General features: G+C 38.0%; 1 protein-coding gene across 1 annotated transcript; it reads left to right on the plus strand.

The window, feature by feature from the left end:
• The first annotated feature begins 4,062 nt into the window (after positions 1–4,062).
• On the plus strand, positions 4,063–19,189 carry LOC124168691 (CLIP domain-containing serine protease 2-like). Its single transcript, XM_046546958.1, has 7 exons — positions 4,063–4,419; positions 8,082–8,417; positions 12,518–12,828; positions 15,339–15,506; positions 15,871–16,028; positions 16,406–16,545; positions 18,372–19,189. The coding sequence occupies exons 1-7, from the start codon at positions 4,063–4,065 to the stop codon at positions 18,690–18,692; spliced, it is 1,791 nt and encodes a 596-aa protein (XP_046402914.1). The 3' UTR covers positions 18,693–19,189.
• Positions 19,190–19,403: the final 214 nt, after the last annotated feature.

Genomic DNA, 19,403 nt, shown 5'->3' on the forward strand with positions numbered 1-19,403 from the left:
GGACAGCAGAGCAGCAAAAAAAGACGACCTTTACTGTTTATCTGTAAGAACAGCAATGATGAAATGTGGACCACAGAAAATGGAAAGAGTTTATAATAAATTACCATATAAATTTTTAAAATTCCGAAGTTCCAGCCTCCTCCAGGCAATTTGTGCTGTGCATTGCTAGTGTTGGTACCCTCGTTGTAAAAGCTGTTATGTGATGTTTACGGGGAAACTAGAAATAAATAACAAATTTTATCAGTTTGATTTTTTGTGCTTCTATTTCTAAAATATACGGGGCACATGTATATCCAGTAAAAATGGCCATTGCAATCACTTCGCTAAGAATAAATTTAACCTATTCAGGCGTGGTAAAGTGGAAGTTCGACATATTAAAGTATAAGGTAGGTGCAATTTTCCGCAGTCGTTTTAATGCATACAACGCCATCTTGTCTGTGGCAACGTGTCTTGTACCACGTGGCCAATTATTGTCGTGATGGCTTGTGGGCCAAAACGCGTCATACGTATTAAAATAACTGGAAAGGTGCATCTATATTTTATTTATTAAATTTTTCTAAGTGAAATTTTTATTCACCATTAATCGTCAGTTATATTATATTTGTTTATTCGATTTTAATTTTCGTGCATTTCTATTCTTTAATCTGATTTTTGAAAATATCAGCCAACTTTATGGTCCATGAATTAGTGGGTGAATATTAATACAGATGCCTTGTTGGCACTGAAATATTATTTTTCCGTTTACATCAGATTAAGAAAAATATATATTGCATAGCAATTTAAAAAAATATGTTAGACCATAATTGTGGAATAAAATTGGGTGATAAGTGTACACCATGTTTCACCTTGACTATTTTTGCTGCAGAAACATTGAAAGAGTTCTCAATTGGTTTTTGTACCTATAGATTGTTTCCATTTGTTATCCAGGTCACATTGATCACAAATTTTCTGAAAAAAATGCTTTCCCTCACTTATTTCATCATTGTGTGTAGTACAACAGTTTTTTTCCTACCGTGGACCTGGAAAATTCAGGCCGCCTTGCTTTCTCATGTACGTATAGATTTTTTCCCGCTAAATTTGTTAGGACGTACCTTTTCCCGTGGCTGAAATTCTTGGGATAGGAAGGGGGTATGCTCTCATTTGCGTCTGTGCAATTATTAACGAGGCATCTACTTACTCCGGCTGTGCGGGTCGTAACCTCGATAACCCAGGCCTTCTGTCCTCTTTTCCAGTTCCAAACATACTCCCTCATCCTCACCGAAGAAAGACGGGCGAAGAAAACACCCCTTTGCACAGACAAAATGGATACAAAAGAATGAAATATTGTTTTCCGATGGGCGCCATTTTGTATCGGCTTCAGACGTAGATAAAAAGGGTGACACGTCTCCTCTCCTTCGCAGTCTTGTCTCTTTCCGGGGAAACTCTCCACTACACACCTGTTCTGTTTCACCAGCCAGTAAGACCTTGAAGGTAACAGCAAGTTAGTTCTTTAGTTCTTTCAGGGTATACTTCAATACATTCAGACTGAGGTTTCTTGGTTAGTTAACTGTTTTATTTATTTATTTTAGATAAACTCGGATGGGAATCTCTGTCAAACCGTATACTGAAAAATAGACTAAACCTATTACATAAATTCAAGAGCAGTGTATTTTCTGACGAAGTTAGGTACATCTTACGAGCGCCAACGTACTACGGTAGATCAGATTATATAAATAAAATAAGAGAGATAGACTGTAGGACAGATATATTCAGAATTTCTTTTTTTCCATGATCAATAAGAGATTATAACGGCAGCGTTATGACTCACAAGTATATTAAATGACTAGTATTGTAGCCTTCTAAATTATGTATAATTTAATGCATGTTTCTGAATTTTTTATTTATTTATATTTTGTAACTCATTCTTAACTGTGTAGGATTCCATTATAAGTGTTTTTGGTTAGTTAACTGTTACTTACACCACTGCTTTTTTATATAAAGCGACCCGGTTTTCGATCATTAATCATCATCATCAGGTTTAAATTATTATATATTGATAATAATAAGTCCTTTGAGTCCTTTTCCTAACTGTGAGGAAGATGGAAGGTTCCACAGAAAATTTAGTTTTGTTAGTTTTTTGTGTCTTTTACTGTGTGTACCCTACCTGGGATATTTTCGTAATAATGATAAGAAAATATAATGTGTAGTATAATTTAATATAATTACATAATAGTATATGTATAAATAATAATTGAAGCTTGATGATGATGACTACTCATCGAAACTCTGGTCGCTTTATGTAAAATAAAGTTGTGATATTAGTAACAGTTAACTAATCAAGAAAAGTTAAATGAAATAACACACAAATCAGAATCAGTTAGTAAATTATATTCCGACTGATTGTGCGGTTAACAGTGTCAATTCCGTTTTAATATAGGTTTTATTGTTAATATTCGAGTCTTTCATTAAATATAAACTCATCGTAGCTAATTAATAGATAAAGAAAGGGTCTCCAACACTCGTCAAAGCAAACGTCTTTGCTTTGACGAGTGTTGGAGACCTTTTGACGAGTGTTGGAGACCCTTTGACGAGTGTTGGAGACCCAAACGTCTTTGCTTTGACGAGTGTTGCAAAGTTTTACGTCCATTGGAGACCCTCTTTTTATCTGTTAATCTATAGAGGCCGCAGAGCTCAATTATCTTTATTTATTTGTATTAATTTTGCATGTACGGATAATACTGTCAATTTCGTTACAATATAGGTGGAGTTCGAATCTTTTATACAACATAACCTCATCTTCGGGGATATTTCCGGAATTTATTTTCATAGGAAACTTATTGTAATATTATATAATTAATATTTTTTGTGTGTTTAATGCGTTATGATCCACATTTCCCATCGAATTTCCTAATTTATTGTACTTTGTTCACCTCAATTTCTCATAAGTCAGATGGAAACAATAATTTTTTACTGTTATTATTTATCCAATGTTTCTAATCTACGATGGTGCTGAAAGAGACTCCGGTAATGAATATGCTTACCATCATATTCCTAAGAATAGAATATTTTCCACTTTCTAAGCCGCCAATTGAATTTATTTGCGTGTGTAATTTTTATTTTCTTGCATTTTCGTTCTACTTACCGTTACTTTAGTTCTTTCAGGGTATAATTCAATACTAATTTAGTAATTTCAGGGTGTTTGGCAGGGGATAATCACTCACCAGCATGCCATTGGATTCCCACATGTACACCACACGGTCCAAAAAACGTTACGCATACTAACAAATTATACTACCACATTCATGCAAAGGCATAAACTTGGGAACTACTCATTCAGGTTATCCGTCAATAAAGCTAGAACACACAAAACATGCTTTTAGAAATAATAAGAAAATTCAGAAACGCGCATTAAGTTATACATAAGTTAGTTCACTACAATACTGGTGATCTAATCTACTTGTGAGTTCTAAAAAAGAAATTATTAATCAATCTGTTCTACTGTCTATCTCTCTTCTTTATTTATATGATCTGATCTACCGTAGTATGTTGACGCTCGTAAGATATTCCTAACTTCGTCAGAAAATACACTGCTCTGGAATTTATCTTATAGGTTTGGTCTCTTTTTCAGTCTACGGTCTGACAGAGATTCCCATCCGAGTATACCTAAGAGGTCAGATACAATAAGAAGACTATCGTAACGACTTTTCACATACATGGCAGCTCTTCTTTGCTCGAGTTCTAACTCTGTTTTTAAGTCTATTTAATGAGGGTCCCAAAAATTGGCAGCGTATTCTAAATGAGGTCTAAAGAGGGAGAAGTAGCTAATTTATCTCACTTTGTCGTTGCACTTTCCTAATATTCTTTTAACAAAACCCAATTTACGATTAGCTTGACCTGTTATTTCCCGAATATGTTTATTCCACCATAGATCATAATTGAGTCTAACTCCTAGATATTTCACGGATTCAACAGTCTCTAATTGGGTACCCCGAATGATGTAGCTGTGTTGTGGGGAGAAACATCCCGTAAACCACTCTGCAAAATAAAGCTAATATTACCTCAAACTTAAATTCTTTTTCCAGGATGCATTGGCTTCTGGTCCTTGTGTCTTACCTTAGCGCCCTCTTTGTGGTCACGTCGGGAACTCCAGTAAGCAGCGGTAACCCCACCTGGTGGTTGTGGCCGGACGTGAACGCCACGAGCACTTCTGGGACTGGTTCTTCCCAATACGTCAGATATCCTTTGCAACACCAGAACCGGCCGCAGAAACACCCGTGGGGCTCCAACCCGGGCTCACAGGCTTGGGGCCCGGGACACCCGCCGCCTTGGGCCTCTGGACACCCGCCGCCTTGGGCCTCTGGACCCCACCTCCGTCCTCCGCTGTTCTTGCCGTCGAACCAGCACAGACCACAGTACCCGGATTACGGGCATCACTATCAGGTTCGTGTCCTTTGCTCGGCACATAGGTACTCTAAACATTTTACCTGCCTCGGTAATAAGAACGTCAGTAAGGGGTGGTGTTCGGTGATTTTGAACCCTCGGTTGAGGCTTATGATGGGATCTTCCTTACCGCGGGGGTGGGGATTCGGGGGTTCTCCCCCGGAAAATTTAAGGAAATCACATGCCCGGAAATGGGTTTCGACGCCATTTTGACTCTTAAAACTATGAGAAATGAAAAAGAAGAAACTATGTGCTTTCACGTGAAATATTTATTCCCACATTTACTCAACCATGGTTTCAACGTAAGACGTCATCATCAGGTGAACTCTACAGAGGTCCGTCACATCAATTTATATCAGACTTGGAGGGGTTATCTTCCTACCTCCCCCTCCAAGCCTTGTATAAATTGATGTAATGGACCTCTGTAGAGTTCACCTGATGATGACGTCTTACGTTGAAACCATGGACCTCTATAGAGTTCACCTGATGATGACGTCTTACGTTGAAACCATGGTCGTGTAAATGTGTGAATAAATATTTCATGCGAAGGCACAAAGTTTCTTTTTTTTCCTTTTTCACAATGAATCGCTTTCACAAAGTTACGCCTCAAACCATCAATCTTAAAAACTAAATAAAAATAGCGATTTCGTAAGAAAAAATACAATGAAAAGTGAGAATTTCACAGGCTTTACAATTTAATTAAGGAATATGATTCTGTTATCTATTCAGAGAGCTTGTTCCTTGAAAATGAACTGAAATCTAAAAAAAATCCAAAATGACCTTTTCGAATAACCTTTTCAAATAAGAATCAGATTATCGTTTATCTTCCGACAACTAAACTTTGTTTATTTTTATGTAATATTTTTACACTGAGTATGTTGTAAATAAAGTAACTATTATAAATGTAGATTTTTATAATTGCTAAATACATTTGGTTAAAGCAAGCTGAGTTATTTTACTACACCTCTCATATACGCTTCACGATAGACGTCAAGCTTCGTGGGGCCCTCGGCCAACGCCGACCAGCCGACCCGGCCAGACCGACTCTGACGTCCGTTTTCCGCACAGTACCCAAAGCTACCTTGACCTTAAATGTCCATATTCCCCATATTACATTTACATCCATGAACACATAAGGAATATTTGCGATAGAAATCTGAAAAAGTCAGGATTCGTCAAGTGTATTGTGAGGAGTAGATTTTCGGATGAGAAAGTAAAAGAACAGTGCTATTTCGCACTCGTCTGACCGCACCTTGAATATGCAGCGAGCATATGGGATCCGGTGCAGGAAGAATTAATCCGTGAACTTAATGAAATACAAAGGAGAGCCGGGCGATTCGTCAAAAACTGCTACGGGCGTACAGACAACGTCACCCAGATGTTAAGCGAATTAGTTTGGAAGCCGCTGGAGACTCGGAAGCTGCTTAAATTGCTTGAGCAATTGAGTATAAGATATCTTTAAGAGCGACAAGGAGAACATCATATTAGAGCCAGTGGCGCCGACCCCATGAGGCCTGAGGGGGCCCGAGCCCCCTCAAAAATTCGTTATGGGTGCGAGGAAAAAATGTGTCAGGCTTGTCGATTTTCCCCGGAGTGTCCAGATATTGAGATTCGAGTCATCAGGGTTCTAATGTTGATCATATGACTCTTCTAAAATGCTTAAAAAACTTAAAACTCACTACTTATAATATTTTCCGGGGCAAGATTTCCGGTTTGGCCCCCCCAATATTTTTTGTAAGTCGGCATCCCTGAATAGAACCCCACCATATTTCCAGGTCCCACAGAAGCGATAAATTAATAGATATATTTTGCCGTGATGTGGGTAACAAATGGTTTTCTAATTAAAAATCAACGGAAAATTTAAACACACTTTTCTGCTCTCCCCTGGAAGTTAGCGTTTTCGCGAATCCTAACCACACGGCTTCTCCAATCAACCGCCTCTTTCGTTTTCTTGCTCCTGTTTTCTGTGTCGTATGCAAGGCGCACATGTCGTAAAGTCTCAGCTCACCCGCGAAGTAGTTAGTTGCTTGTCGATTTTTCGTGAACACGACTCGCGAGTGTTTCGTGAGTTGGGATCGTAACTCGGAAACTTGGCTTAACTAGGCCTCTCGCCACTCTTCCTTTACTATCTTTGGATAATTGCACCTTTTCATTGCAACGCGTGTTAACGGCCATCTTTTTTTACCTCTTCCGAGTGCCCCGTATAACCTCTTCTCTCTTCAATCGAGGTTGAGTTTATCAAATTTCTTCGTTAGAAAAAAAAATTGGAACCATTTAAAAAGATGCCTACTCACAACAACAATTAATCTTTTTCGCTAGTGTAAGAAGACTTTCTTTTTGATACTCACCTTTGGAATGCATTGTATATGTTGAAAATGATTGTGATTTATGAGCTTATTTTTATACTTGGTTTTTTAAATTATACTTACATAATTTATTTTGTTTGTAATACCCTTTGTTAAGGCCTTAGTGCTGTTTTTGTGTTAAATAAATAAATATCACAAGTCCGACAGAAACGATAAATTAAGAGAGGTATTTTTCACCGAATGGGTTGGTATGGGGATTCATTTTTCTCACGCACGATAAAAGGCTTTAATAAATGCTAGGCGTAATTTCTTTAGTGTATTTCCTTTTTATGTGTAAACGGCTGGAGTCCTAACATTCCCCGCCTCATGCCTATTGAGATGGCTTGAGGGTTAGTATGTATGTATTGTATTATTTCGCTGGAACTGTCTCTTTTTGCTATATTCTGACGTCTCCTGAACCCTTTGTTGTAATGTAGCAACTTAGTATGCCTATGATATTGTGTGGCGCTATAAGAAATGTCATCATTCTTTTGTTATTGGCTCGATGTGCGATCTTTCAACTTGTAATTTTTTGCTACGAGGTGAATTAATAAGTAATGCAACAAATTTGTTTTCTGAAACAAGTGTTGGTTTATTCAGTACTAAAATATACCAAGTTATTCCCAATATTCCATAAATTTTTACAAAGTTCCAATATCATTTTTATAATTAATATATATAATAAATTTCCAATATCATTTTGTATGATTCCATAATCATTTTTATTTTCTCATATTTAGTGAGAATATAAATGTGATTTATAAATTATTTTTTAATTTATTTTAATATTATTTTCATAGTTTTATAGAAGTGAGGCCAATACGGCTACCAAAAACTTAATCATAAAAAGGGCGAGATAGCAAGGCCTAAAACGATGCAAGACGCGCAAAGTCAAATTATAAACATTTTTTAAAATTTAAGGAAAACAATCACGTATTCCTGATTACGAACCTATAATATTTTGTTCACTATGCAGACGCATTAACCGTTACGCATGGTGACCAGTATAACTTGTTAGAGATCATTGAGGTGTCATCCGTGCAATCCTTTTTATGCCCATATTTTTATATTTCCATTTAACTGAACGGTACTTGTTTTGGTTGTTCTGTAGGAAGTGCTATTTTTTAAGTTTAATGGTGTTAAGTTAAGTCATCAAAATTGAGGTCAAGAGATAGAAAAAAAACAATGAAAATTGTCAGCATATACCATTGTATTATGCAGAATCGAACTGCTTGATTTATCATAAATAATATTTCTAGCCTATGTTTATTTCTATTGCAATTATAATTATGATTACTATTACTAACCGGCCCGCAGGGTCACCATGGAGGCGGTCAATCCCACTACGTTCCCTATCCCTATTGGCCTACACCTTTGACAAATCCCACCAGTACGACGTCCACTACCACTTCAACGTCCACTACCACTGCACCCACGACCTCCACCTCGACGAGCAGCACCACTAGTACGTCCACGACCACACCTCCTTCGACCACCACCAACCGCTACAACTGCACCTGCGTGCCTTTCTACCAGTGCAGGGAAAGCGACGTGGTCTCCGACGGCACGGCCATGTTCGGAGGTCACCACCATCACCACTACCCTTACTCAGTCACCAGTCCCGTCGGGGTCAATTGCATGTACGTCGTACAGGTAGGTCACGTAGGCATGAGAGAAAAAGTTGTCTTTTTTTAAGGTGGTTTCAATCGGCGAAATTCAAGAAATTTACTTTTTCTCCACTTCGACCATACTCGAAATTATAGTTGTATAATTTGTATATGTATAGTATAGTTTTACGTTGGGAGGCCAGAAACCCTTCCGGTGGTTTAGGGGCTATGAAATTTTATTTAAAAAATGGTAATTTGTCCGAAATGCCCAAAAATAACAATATTTCAAAACTTTAAGTGCGATGCGGCATGTTTTCCCGGCGTCTGACTGCAAAAATAATTTTCATGGTGTATTTCCTCAGCAAATGAAACAAAACTGGGGGGCGTCCCAGAAGAAAGTCGAAAACTTTAAAAATAAGGATCACCCTAGGGTTACATAGCCACAGCAGAGCAAGGTTTAAGGAATTGACGTGGTAAAGACATTTTTGATGAAATATTTTGCTATCCGGAAATTTCTTGATCGATATTTCTTTTGGGCGGAAAGAGTTGTATGTTCGTCGTGGAAGTGAGTCTCTTGTATTTTGCAAATTCAAACGCTGAGGACTTGTTTCAAATCAGCATCAATCGCAGTCATTGGCTCATTGCATAAAAGATTTTCCCATTTATCCACATTTTATAAAATTTACTGTAGTAAGTGTGAGTCAATTGATAACGACCTAAGGAGTGTGGATAAAAATTAATGTAATCTATTTTTTTCCACTTTTGTGACAAAAATATTACGGAATTTTGTCGAATTTGTTGCATATTTAAAAAAACAATGAAGCTGCCCTGATGTACTACTCAGACGAACCTCAAATGATGTTTGAAAGAGTATTTACAAATTCCTTGTAAGGAATATGTTTCGCCTTTCCTAAACTTGTGGCACGACATACCCAGTCATTGGAGCTCTTCTGGGGATTTCATTGTGTTGCATTGGGGTCAAATCCCAGTAAGCCACGTCTAAAATCCCTCACAAGGTAATTTAACGAGATTAAAATCTTTAGTCACCCAACGGATAGTTGCTGGTCGTTTTATCCTAATTGTGAATTTATCCTTTATCATTGTGAGGTGAGCGCTGATTTGACCTAGCAGACCAACCTTCGAATAGCAATCCTTATCACTTTAGTGTCTGGGATGCGAATAAATATTCGAATGTTTTTTTAGCCATGTTCACACGGTACATTAACTCGTACGAGTTAATGTATGGATGCATGAACTTTTTTAGTGGAACGGAACATGTACGAATGCATGAATCAAATTGGAACAGGTTCTAATTTCCGTTTATGCATTCGCACAAGTTGGTTGGTTACACGGTGCATTTTCGTGTTCATTCATGCGTGCATACATTTCGACATTAACTCGCATGGGTTAATTGTGTATCGTGTAAACAGACCTTTCTACTTTCGATTTTTCACCTTGTAGTGACCCTCCAATACGTTCACTTTTAACTTATTCCGATGCGTACTTGAAAAATTTAGCCTGTCTTCTGTTATTTTTCCCTCTGTAAAAATTGGTCATGCCTCACATAGTATGTAGATGCGTTTAAAGTTCAAACTCAAATTACAAAATTATCACTAATGTATCCTAATGGTTATGCATTTGTCGCATTCTTATAAGTATCACTGGTTGTCTATTTTAAGGCGCTCTTCTACGTTGGGGTACGAGTCTGCTTGCTCATTATTCGCGACAGCGCGCTGCAGCGGGAGCTAATTAATTGGAAGTTTGGTTAAATACTCAGTGAAGTTAGTATCAAAAATTATTTGAAGGCTTTTTTGTATCATATTTACTTTTCTAATTAATTTTTACCTCTGTTGGAAACAAGCAATGGAAATACTTGGGCATCTTTTTAGGTGAATATTTTTAGGTAAATCTACAGCGTTTTTTTCCAAATAAATTTCGACTTTACAAACGGAAGAAAAATATGTATTCTTAAGTTTGATGACCGATAAGGAAATAGGCACCACTCCAAACCATAACTAATGATACGTATCAAAGACGTATGAAAATCGGCTGTTTGTACACATAATATATTTGAGAGCGTTGAGTTGTGATTGTAAAGTATGCTTATTTAATTTTTTGTGCTTCTGCCAGGCAAAGTAAAGAAACTAATATTACATTGATTCATAAGTACATCAGTTTAGTGGAGTCAGAATATGCGATGACTCCCATTAAATACTTGGCGGTGAAATGCGGGATAAACGGAAGAAATATATATGATATGTTTGTTTTAATTTGGAGCTACTAGTAATTTAGTATTGAGGTTAAAACTTGAGCAGAAAAAGTATTTTGACCGACAGTAACTTGTATGGCCATTGCTTAGCATTCCACTTAGCACTCTTCTTAAAAAAAAAAAAAAAAAAAAAAAAATTTGGAATGTTATTGCGTTATTACACCTGGAAAGCTAAGGAATGTCAGGAAACATATGCCGCAAAAATCTTCTTTGCCGAAAATTCAAATGGTGATATTTCCCTTTTGACTCTTGAAAAATTTGTACTTTCGTCTTATGACTACCTCACACTTTTCTGATAACAATGTTGATACCTCTACGTGGTCATGAAATCATTAAGTTATCTTAGAGAAAGTCCATTCTTAAGTCTCACTCAGAATGACATTGGCAGTTATGACAGGAATGGCATACACAGACGTATCCATAGGCCAAAATATAGCCTAAAACACTGATATAACAACTGACGTAAATTCGCTCTTTTTTATGCACGATCCAAAATGTATGCGGCGATTAACAACAAATATATTTAAAAAAGAATAATTCCCTGAATAGAAACGCGTTGCTTCATTATGTGCGCGATTTTCGTGGCATTTTCTATAAAATATTTTGGGGTTATATAAAAAATTTTAAAAAAATAATTTAGGTCGTGATACCGTATGGCTTTAAATAGAAAGCCAGGGAGTACTAGCGGTTTTCGTAACATTTTTAAGAGGAAATTTAGGGATTTTTTAAAACTTGTTTAAAAAAATAATTTTGGTACCTCCGATTTTCGTGGAATTTTAAAGAATAAATTTTGGGGATTTTTCAAAACTTGAAACAAAATAATTTTGATCGTAATACAGTACCGTATGGCTGGACGGTCGAAAGCTAAGGAGTGCCTGTAATATTTCCAAACCTGCCGCGTGAACGCAGTGAAATATACTTGAAGTTCCATGAGAAGAAAATTCCCCTGGACCGGGAATTGACCAGGAATCTTTGGCTTTCCGGGCCTAAAGGCCGCTATACACGGTGAATGATGATGCGAATGATCATGATGAATGATCCTGCGAATGAAATCATTCGCCGTGTATAACGGAAAAATTCACGAATGAACCGTCATGCGCATGATCATTCAGTGAAAGTTAGATGTTCTATTTTGCTCGCATGATCCTGTGAATGATCATGTCATCATTCAGCATGATAATTCGCATGATCATTCACCTTCTATAGTGGCCTTAACCAGAAGCGCAGCTAGGAATTAAGGCTGGGGGGGGGGGGGTTAAGGTGCAACTAATACCAGGGTGTATGTGGGTATGGAATACCAACCAGGATAAGCGGTAGGTGCGAGATTAGTAAATTGCGGAATTTTAAGGTTAATGGTTCAAAATGGTGAGTTTTACGGCTTTCTGAGGGATATTTTATTAATCCTTACACTATTTTATTAGTAATTTCAATACAATTAAGTAAAATGGATTAAACTTAAAAATTTCTCAGAGCTCTGGGGGGGTTATCCCCCTCGCTGCGCCACTAGTGTCGTCAAAAGTTCACTGTACAAAGGTTCGAAGCAGTATTGAAACTAGTCAAGTTGACTACTGTAAATACCTTTTAAAAATCATTATTGACGTTTGATATCTGCTGAGGTGCAAAATCGCACTCATATTTCTTTCCTAATTATGTTTTATTTTGTTTAGTTTTTTGGCGACTCTTTTGAGTAAATAATAGGTAGCTCGAGTATATCACTTGACCACAACCCCGCTCGCTATGCCACTGATTGACTGCACACCGTACTGGCGCTGGGTTCTCCACCCCTCCTTTTGGACTGTCATCGGACAACTGTCGCCGGCTGCACGATAGTACCTGTGTGTGGGGTTGTTTATAGATTGTCTTTTTATCCCCGATAGGTGTGCTGTCGCTTTCCGCTGCCGACCCCCGCTCCAGCCACCACCACGACCACTGCTTCCCCGTCCTCCAATTCGTCGACGACCGCGCCGTGCGGTTTGGCGGACGGGGCGCGCCTCCTGTGGGCCGACGGTCTGGCCCAGCCGAGGATCATCGGACCGGGGGACGGCAGCTCTCACACGCGATACGGCGAGGCACCGTGGATGGCCGCCATCCTCGAGGACGTTGGCCACCCAACATCCCTCGGATTCGTCTGCGGAGGGACGCTGGTCAGCCCCAGAGCCGTGCTAACCGCCGCACACTGCGTCGCAGGGTGGGTAGACGTGCGATTCACAGGGTGTTTCAAGATGAATATGGAGGATATTGGGAGAAGAATTAATACGCTAAAAAAATTCAGGTCGATTGTTTACCATTTTGAGGTAACTCAAGAGCACTAAATGCAATAACAATTGTTTCTTTCAAATAGTCCAATTAGCCTTATTTTTAACCCTATAATGACCAAAATAACCTACCAACTGATATTTATCATTCTTTTGCATATCGTATTTATTTTACGACTAATTAAGAGATGTTATGAAATAAAACCCGGACAAAATTTTTTAATTTTTTCCCAAATGGGAACGCACCACAAAGTTCAACTATTACTTGAAAAATAAATGTACAATTGACCAATAAACTAAGCTTAATAGCGTTATATATATTGACCTTTTGAATAAATGAGCATTTGTTACTGGAGAGCGAGAAAAGAGAAAAATATCGAATAAACCGCATACTCACTGCAGAGGTAATGAAAATAAACAATTTTAAAAAGGTATAATTAACAACCAATGTATACACAAGTCATGCGATTCACTTTAAAAAATACTTCCATACTTTATTTACATAATAAAAGCTATAAAAATAATCACAGATACAAAATATAATTTTCATGAATTTTTATAAATCTGCTCCCAATTGGGAATATTTGACTGTAATTTTTTTTTTACAAATAATCAGCATTCTACCATTGATGCCAATGAGATATTGCTCACTCCCCAAGGAGCAGAGGATATTCATCGGATTTCTAAATAAGGTTGATATATCCAAAACACGTTTTTATTACATGATGGATATTCTGACAACATTACATATTTATCCTCTTTGTAACATCCATGACAAGTGAAAATATAGTCACATATATATCGATGCTGTAATATCCGTGGTATTAAAAAATTGTTTTCCCAAACAGTATCTATAGGTAGCATACTTTCTGTGTAGAATTGAAGAGTACAAATGTTTTCTTGTATGTTTGGGCATGGATACCCAGAATCAAAACTGTGGGGGGGGGGGGGGGGGGGGGGGCAAAACTAGCTGTGGTCGTTCAAATTGTAACTTTTTTGCACAGAAATGGTTAATGAAACCAAAGTTTTAAGGAAATTATGACAGCAATTCATTAGTTTTTATAATTATTTGCTTGAATAATGATCTTTATTTTTATTCCACGTCTTATACTAATATCATTTTTCTTCAAAAGGAAAATTTGTTCATAACTTTTGTTTTGAACTAAATTTATGTTCGCTTCTCGGGGGGTGGGGGATGAAGTTGCACCCCTAACCCCACTGCAGGGCCGGCCCTAGCAGGTGCGGGGCTAGAGGCGAACTTTCAGTGCAGGGCCCTTCACTTAAAATATTAAACTCTATACCCCATCTACAAACTCGAGCATTTTGAATCCCTACCACTCTCTGGCTAAGTATGTGTTCCCCTCCCAAATTCAGAGTTCGTATAATTATGCCGTTATGATACAAATAAAATTTATAATTATATTTATTCATAAAATTATAACGTAAAATAAACATAAAAAGTGCGCTTTTTCAATAGGTACGTATTTTAGCCGCGCCCGCTCTCACTCATGTCAAGTTCTCTCACTCGTTGTTATCACTCACACGACACAGTACTGTACTGACAAACGCAATTGCACAATAAAAATTACTGCATTATTATTCCTCTTTCATAATATTATTTTTTGTCTAGCACGGACTTAACAATACAGTAATAGTTGAAATTGCGTTTTCAAAACTATCGTATATTTTAATTTTTTTTTCACGAACTCCCCCGAAGCGCAGGGCCCGGGGCGGTCGCCCCGCCCTAAGGCCGGCCCTGCCCCACTGGGTACGCCCATGTGTCTGGGGATTACCAAAAACCATTATAAGCACACCCATTAGATGCTGTGAATCTACCTAAGAGATGTTGAAATGTGGACCTCCATGTCCACAGTTAGACATTGCTTCAACTTTGCAATATCTTATTACGGAGTCTTCCGCAGTGAGTTAATTGGTGATTGTTTTTCGGGTTCATTCCACATTGACTCATATTTGGAGGACGACAGTTTCGGGCACGTTCCAGCTCCCGTCTTCGGGTCTGTAGATGGGAGTTGAAACGTGCCCAAAACTGTCGTCCGCAAAATATGAGTCAACTCGGAATGAACCCAAATAACAATCACCAATTTGGAATATCTTGTTGGCAACAATGGCAGAATGCCAATTACATATTTGTAAAATATTGAGTACTCCAACAACTCTTATGGCCAGTAACTTTTCATTTTAGCCAGTGGCTGAGTCTGTGGTGAAATCTACCCTCACCTATCTAAACCAATGGTCTGGTTGAAGTGTGTACTGATAAGTGAATGGTATTAATGTGCTGCAATTGCAACCCATAGCCTAGTCTTCAAAGGGAAATCAAATACTTATTCAATAAAATAAGTTTTTCTTTATATAGTTTCATGGTAAAATATATGTACTACCCACCCATGGTAATGTATTCATATACCTATGTATATACTTTCAGTAAAGCAGCAGTGAACCTGAGAGTTCGCTTGGGTGAATGGGATTGGAAAACTCTGCTTGATGGCCCTGTCCCTCCTCAGCAAATCGGTGTTCAGTCTGTGATTCTACATCCTCAGTATTCTCCATCACCTAGTACATCTTCTAGCACAACTGTGAATGCTACTTTGGGGTAAGTATCAGCACATAGGAGGATTGTGCTCTTCACATGAATAATGTACCCTTCCTCTAAACTGTAAGATAGATGTGTAAAATGAATGCGTTGTCTTTCTGTGATGTAGCCTGTATGTTAGTTAATTGAAACTCTTAAAGGACCAGTTGAAATTTTGATAATTCTTTATTTCTCTTTCTTAATTAAACCACAAATCACACAGGAGTAGATATTATTTTCTTCTTTCTATCAAGTAAAAAATCTAGAGATTATATCCCTAAGATACAGCATGCACATATGTTAGTGAACATAACAAAGTATAGGTATTCTTTCATTTTTCATAATTTAATTATGATCATTGCTGATGAAGATTTTCTTTCTTTAGAGCTACTTACAGAAACAATGTTGCTCTCCTTATTCTGAATGGAAATGCTACCCTCAGCAGTTATGTTGCGGTTATTTGTCTTCCAAACGGTACCAGAAATGCCACTCCATATGATCCCATGTCATGCACTGCAACAGGATGGGGTGTTTCCAATCCCTGTAAGTTTTCATTGTATTATCTTTTGAAATTGTTGTGACCTCGACCTCTGGTTCTCATTAATTTACTTTGGTATTTTTATCGATTGTGTGTTCACTTCACATCAGTTGTTTATATTTGTTGTTAAGGTGATATTTATGCATCTCACATGCTGTTGATTTTGGAATTTTTAATTGATTTTTGGAATATTAACTTTTTGTTTCTTCAATTTATTATTGGTGGAAATATTATACCAGAATTTTAAAGAAAGCAAATGACTTTTTATGTGAATTAAGTTTGGGCCAGAATGAGGTAATATCTGGACATAGCATTATTGACTGATTGGATAGCAATAGAAATTTTATTTACTTTCCTTCTGTGCATATTTTATTTGCTTCAGGGTCCCATGACCTCTCTCACTCTTTGAAGAAGGTGCAAGTCGCAGTGTTATCTAACAGTTCTTGCACCCAGGCCCTTAACTTCTCCTTGGATAACAGCTCTTTGTGTGCCGGCGGCCAGAAACACAGGGATGCTTGCTTGGTTAGTACACATTACAATTGTGTGAATATTTCAGACAAAATATATTTTGGTCACTAAGGAAATTCATGAGTTAATAAGAGACTGTGATAAGGTTCTCGAGAGGATTTTACATCAAAATCCTCTCGAAAACTAAATGATGGTGACTATCAGAGGCAGATTCAGCATCAAATTTGAGGGGAGTGTGGAATATCACTCAGGAGAGAGGGGCATTCCCCCATGTGAAATTTTTTGTAGTGTGTGCTACGCTCAAGGATAAATACAACTCAAAATTCTCTTACATTTGGGACTTGTAGCCATGCATTTGTGTATGCACTTCCTTTACTCCTTCACTAGGGTACAAACACTGTTAAACAAAGAAAAATTTCAAATTTTTGATAAAATTTTAGGATTGATAAGGGAAGGGAAAGGTTTCCTGATTATTTCATTGGTAGCTTGAAATTTTCATCAAATTAGAATTTCTTTTGTATGGAAAAACCAACTGTATATCAAGTAAAAAGTTGAAGTTTAAAGTTAAACATACTAATTGTAAGTTAATGTAAAAATCAACTACATATTGCATATACAGTTAACTTCTCTCTCTAAAGCTTCTCAACAACTTTTTATGATGGCATCTATGGGTTAAACTGAGTAGACAGCATAATTGGGTAGAGAACGGTCTACTGTGCTTCAGGTTTTCTACTCTGCAGTGCCAAAGGTTAAGGCTGTTTTATCCCGCACCAGTAATGCCGGCACCTCTTTCAAAAAAGAATTCATATTCTATCTAATTGTGGCGTTACGCTGTTAAATCTTGGAGATTGTGCACGTAAGCCCCAGACATAGGGAACTCCAATCGTTGGTCACAAGCTGGTTCAGGGAAAGACTCCACAAACAAGAAATCAGCACTCAAGAAACAATTGTCAAAAAATTTAAGAGTAATTTTCATTCAATATCTATTAGAAGTAGAAGTATTCAAAATCAGAATTATTACAGAAAACAACGATGATAACTAATGATCCCATAGGAAACATTACCAAACTAAGTACAAGCTGTATAATTTTGCTAAAATCACCCATGTCAGTCACGCCATCCGTCCACCATGAGCACCCGAGCAAAAAAGAGGGCTTGCGTACTCCGAGACTCATCAGGGTGGAGGGGAGGGATTTTGCTAATGAGTGGAGGGGTAATAGGGCGATGTTCAATCAGCTGCGAATCTGCACTGAAGGCGCCCCTGTTGACTGGCACCACTGCATAACGTCCATCATCCCAGCCGGGGAAGGAGGGGGAACTGCGTACTGGCCGGAATTTTCCCCTCAATCTTATGGGTTGGAGACATCACCAAGTCGGGTAATGGCTGATAGAGGCAATTCATGGAGGGGAGAGACATAGTGGGTTGGGGTGTTGGAGGGAGAGAGAATTGTGATAGCTCAATGGTAGTACTTCTCACTCCAAACTGCATATGTACTTGTGCCTCAGCACCCATTTCCCCTTGATTGCCAAGGAGTAAGTATTCCTCCGCCGCACTACCTATATAAGTCTTGATCTCCAGGTATGGCTGGTTCGGTTGGCTGATTTGGTAGGCAGATTTGGTTGGCAGATTTCGGAGGGTAGAGTTTCGGAGACAAGAGTTCCGAGACTTAGAGTCTCCGAGCCTTTGAGTCGAAGGGCCTTTGCACGAAAATCCTTTGCGCGAAAAACCTTAGCACGAAAAGTCCTTAGCGGGAGAAGTTCTGCGGATAAGTTCAGATGAATTTCTGGGGGGGGATACCAGAAATTTTGGGGGGTACACTAAAAAATGCCACATAATAGTCTGGAAAACCTAAAATTTATCGTTTTAATATTCGTTACAGGGTGATGGTGGAGGCCCACTGTATTGCCGCATGACCAATGTCACAGCAGGTGTGAACCGGTATCTACTTGTCGGCATTATTTCATGGGGTGTGGGGAAATGCGGAACATATGGAAGCCCAGGGATCTATGCCAACGTTACAGCACTAGCCCCGTGGATAAATCAAGTCATTCGAAACTCGACGAGGCCTGCCAATACCACAACAACAACTACAACAACATCCACAACTACATCAACAACTACCACCACGACCTTAGCTCCACCTATTATTGTGCCGCAATATCCACATTATGGCGACCATGACTATTTTTCGTACGGGTGATCTCATTTTCTTGGATTATAATCACTGGACTTAATGTGGAAATTCTCATTCCAAAATTTTCAAGCAAGAAAGTATGAGAGCCTGCTTTCCCATATTATTAACTGCATGGAATTTTTTTCTGGTTTCCTACCAGATCAGATTTTAGGATCAACACCAGCTATATTAATACAATTAAGAAAAGGGATTAAACTTAAACATTTCTGGAAGCTTACCTGCTCTAAGGTATTTTGAGGTAGATAAATTTTACCTTATTCTCTAGAGGGTTGGTCTTAGTTTTGCACTCACTTAGCCATGATTCATGTACATACACACCTTCTTATCTTCCTTTACACTGCAAAAGGATGAAATTTCAGGTTTGATGGAATTTGTCAAATTGCAGTGGGATACTGATGGACAATGAAATATTCCCATCTCTAAATGACGCTCAGACCAGGGAGGATTTCAATTTTTCATATTTAGATTAATTGAAATAATTTTTTAAAGCGTTATTAGGTTCATTAAATCAGGGGCGCAGCTAGGAATTGAGACTGGGGGGGGGTTTAGGTGTAACTAATACCAGGGTGTGTGGGGGTATGGAATACCCACCAGGATAAATGGTTGGTGCAAGATTTATGAATTGCGGAATTTTAAGATAAACGGTTCAAAATGGCTTTCTGAGGGATATTTTATTAATCCTTACACTATTATATTAGTAATATTAATCCAATGAAG

Source organism: Ischnura elegans, chromosome 12, assembly GCF_921293095.1.
Source record: "Ischnura elegans chromosome 12, ioIscEleg1.1, whole genome shotgun sequence".
In the NCBI taxonomy this organism is placed as follows: domain Eukaryota; kingdom Metazoa; phylum Arthropoda; class Insecta; order Odonata; family Coenagrionidae; genus Ischnura; species Ischnura elegans.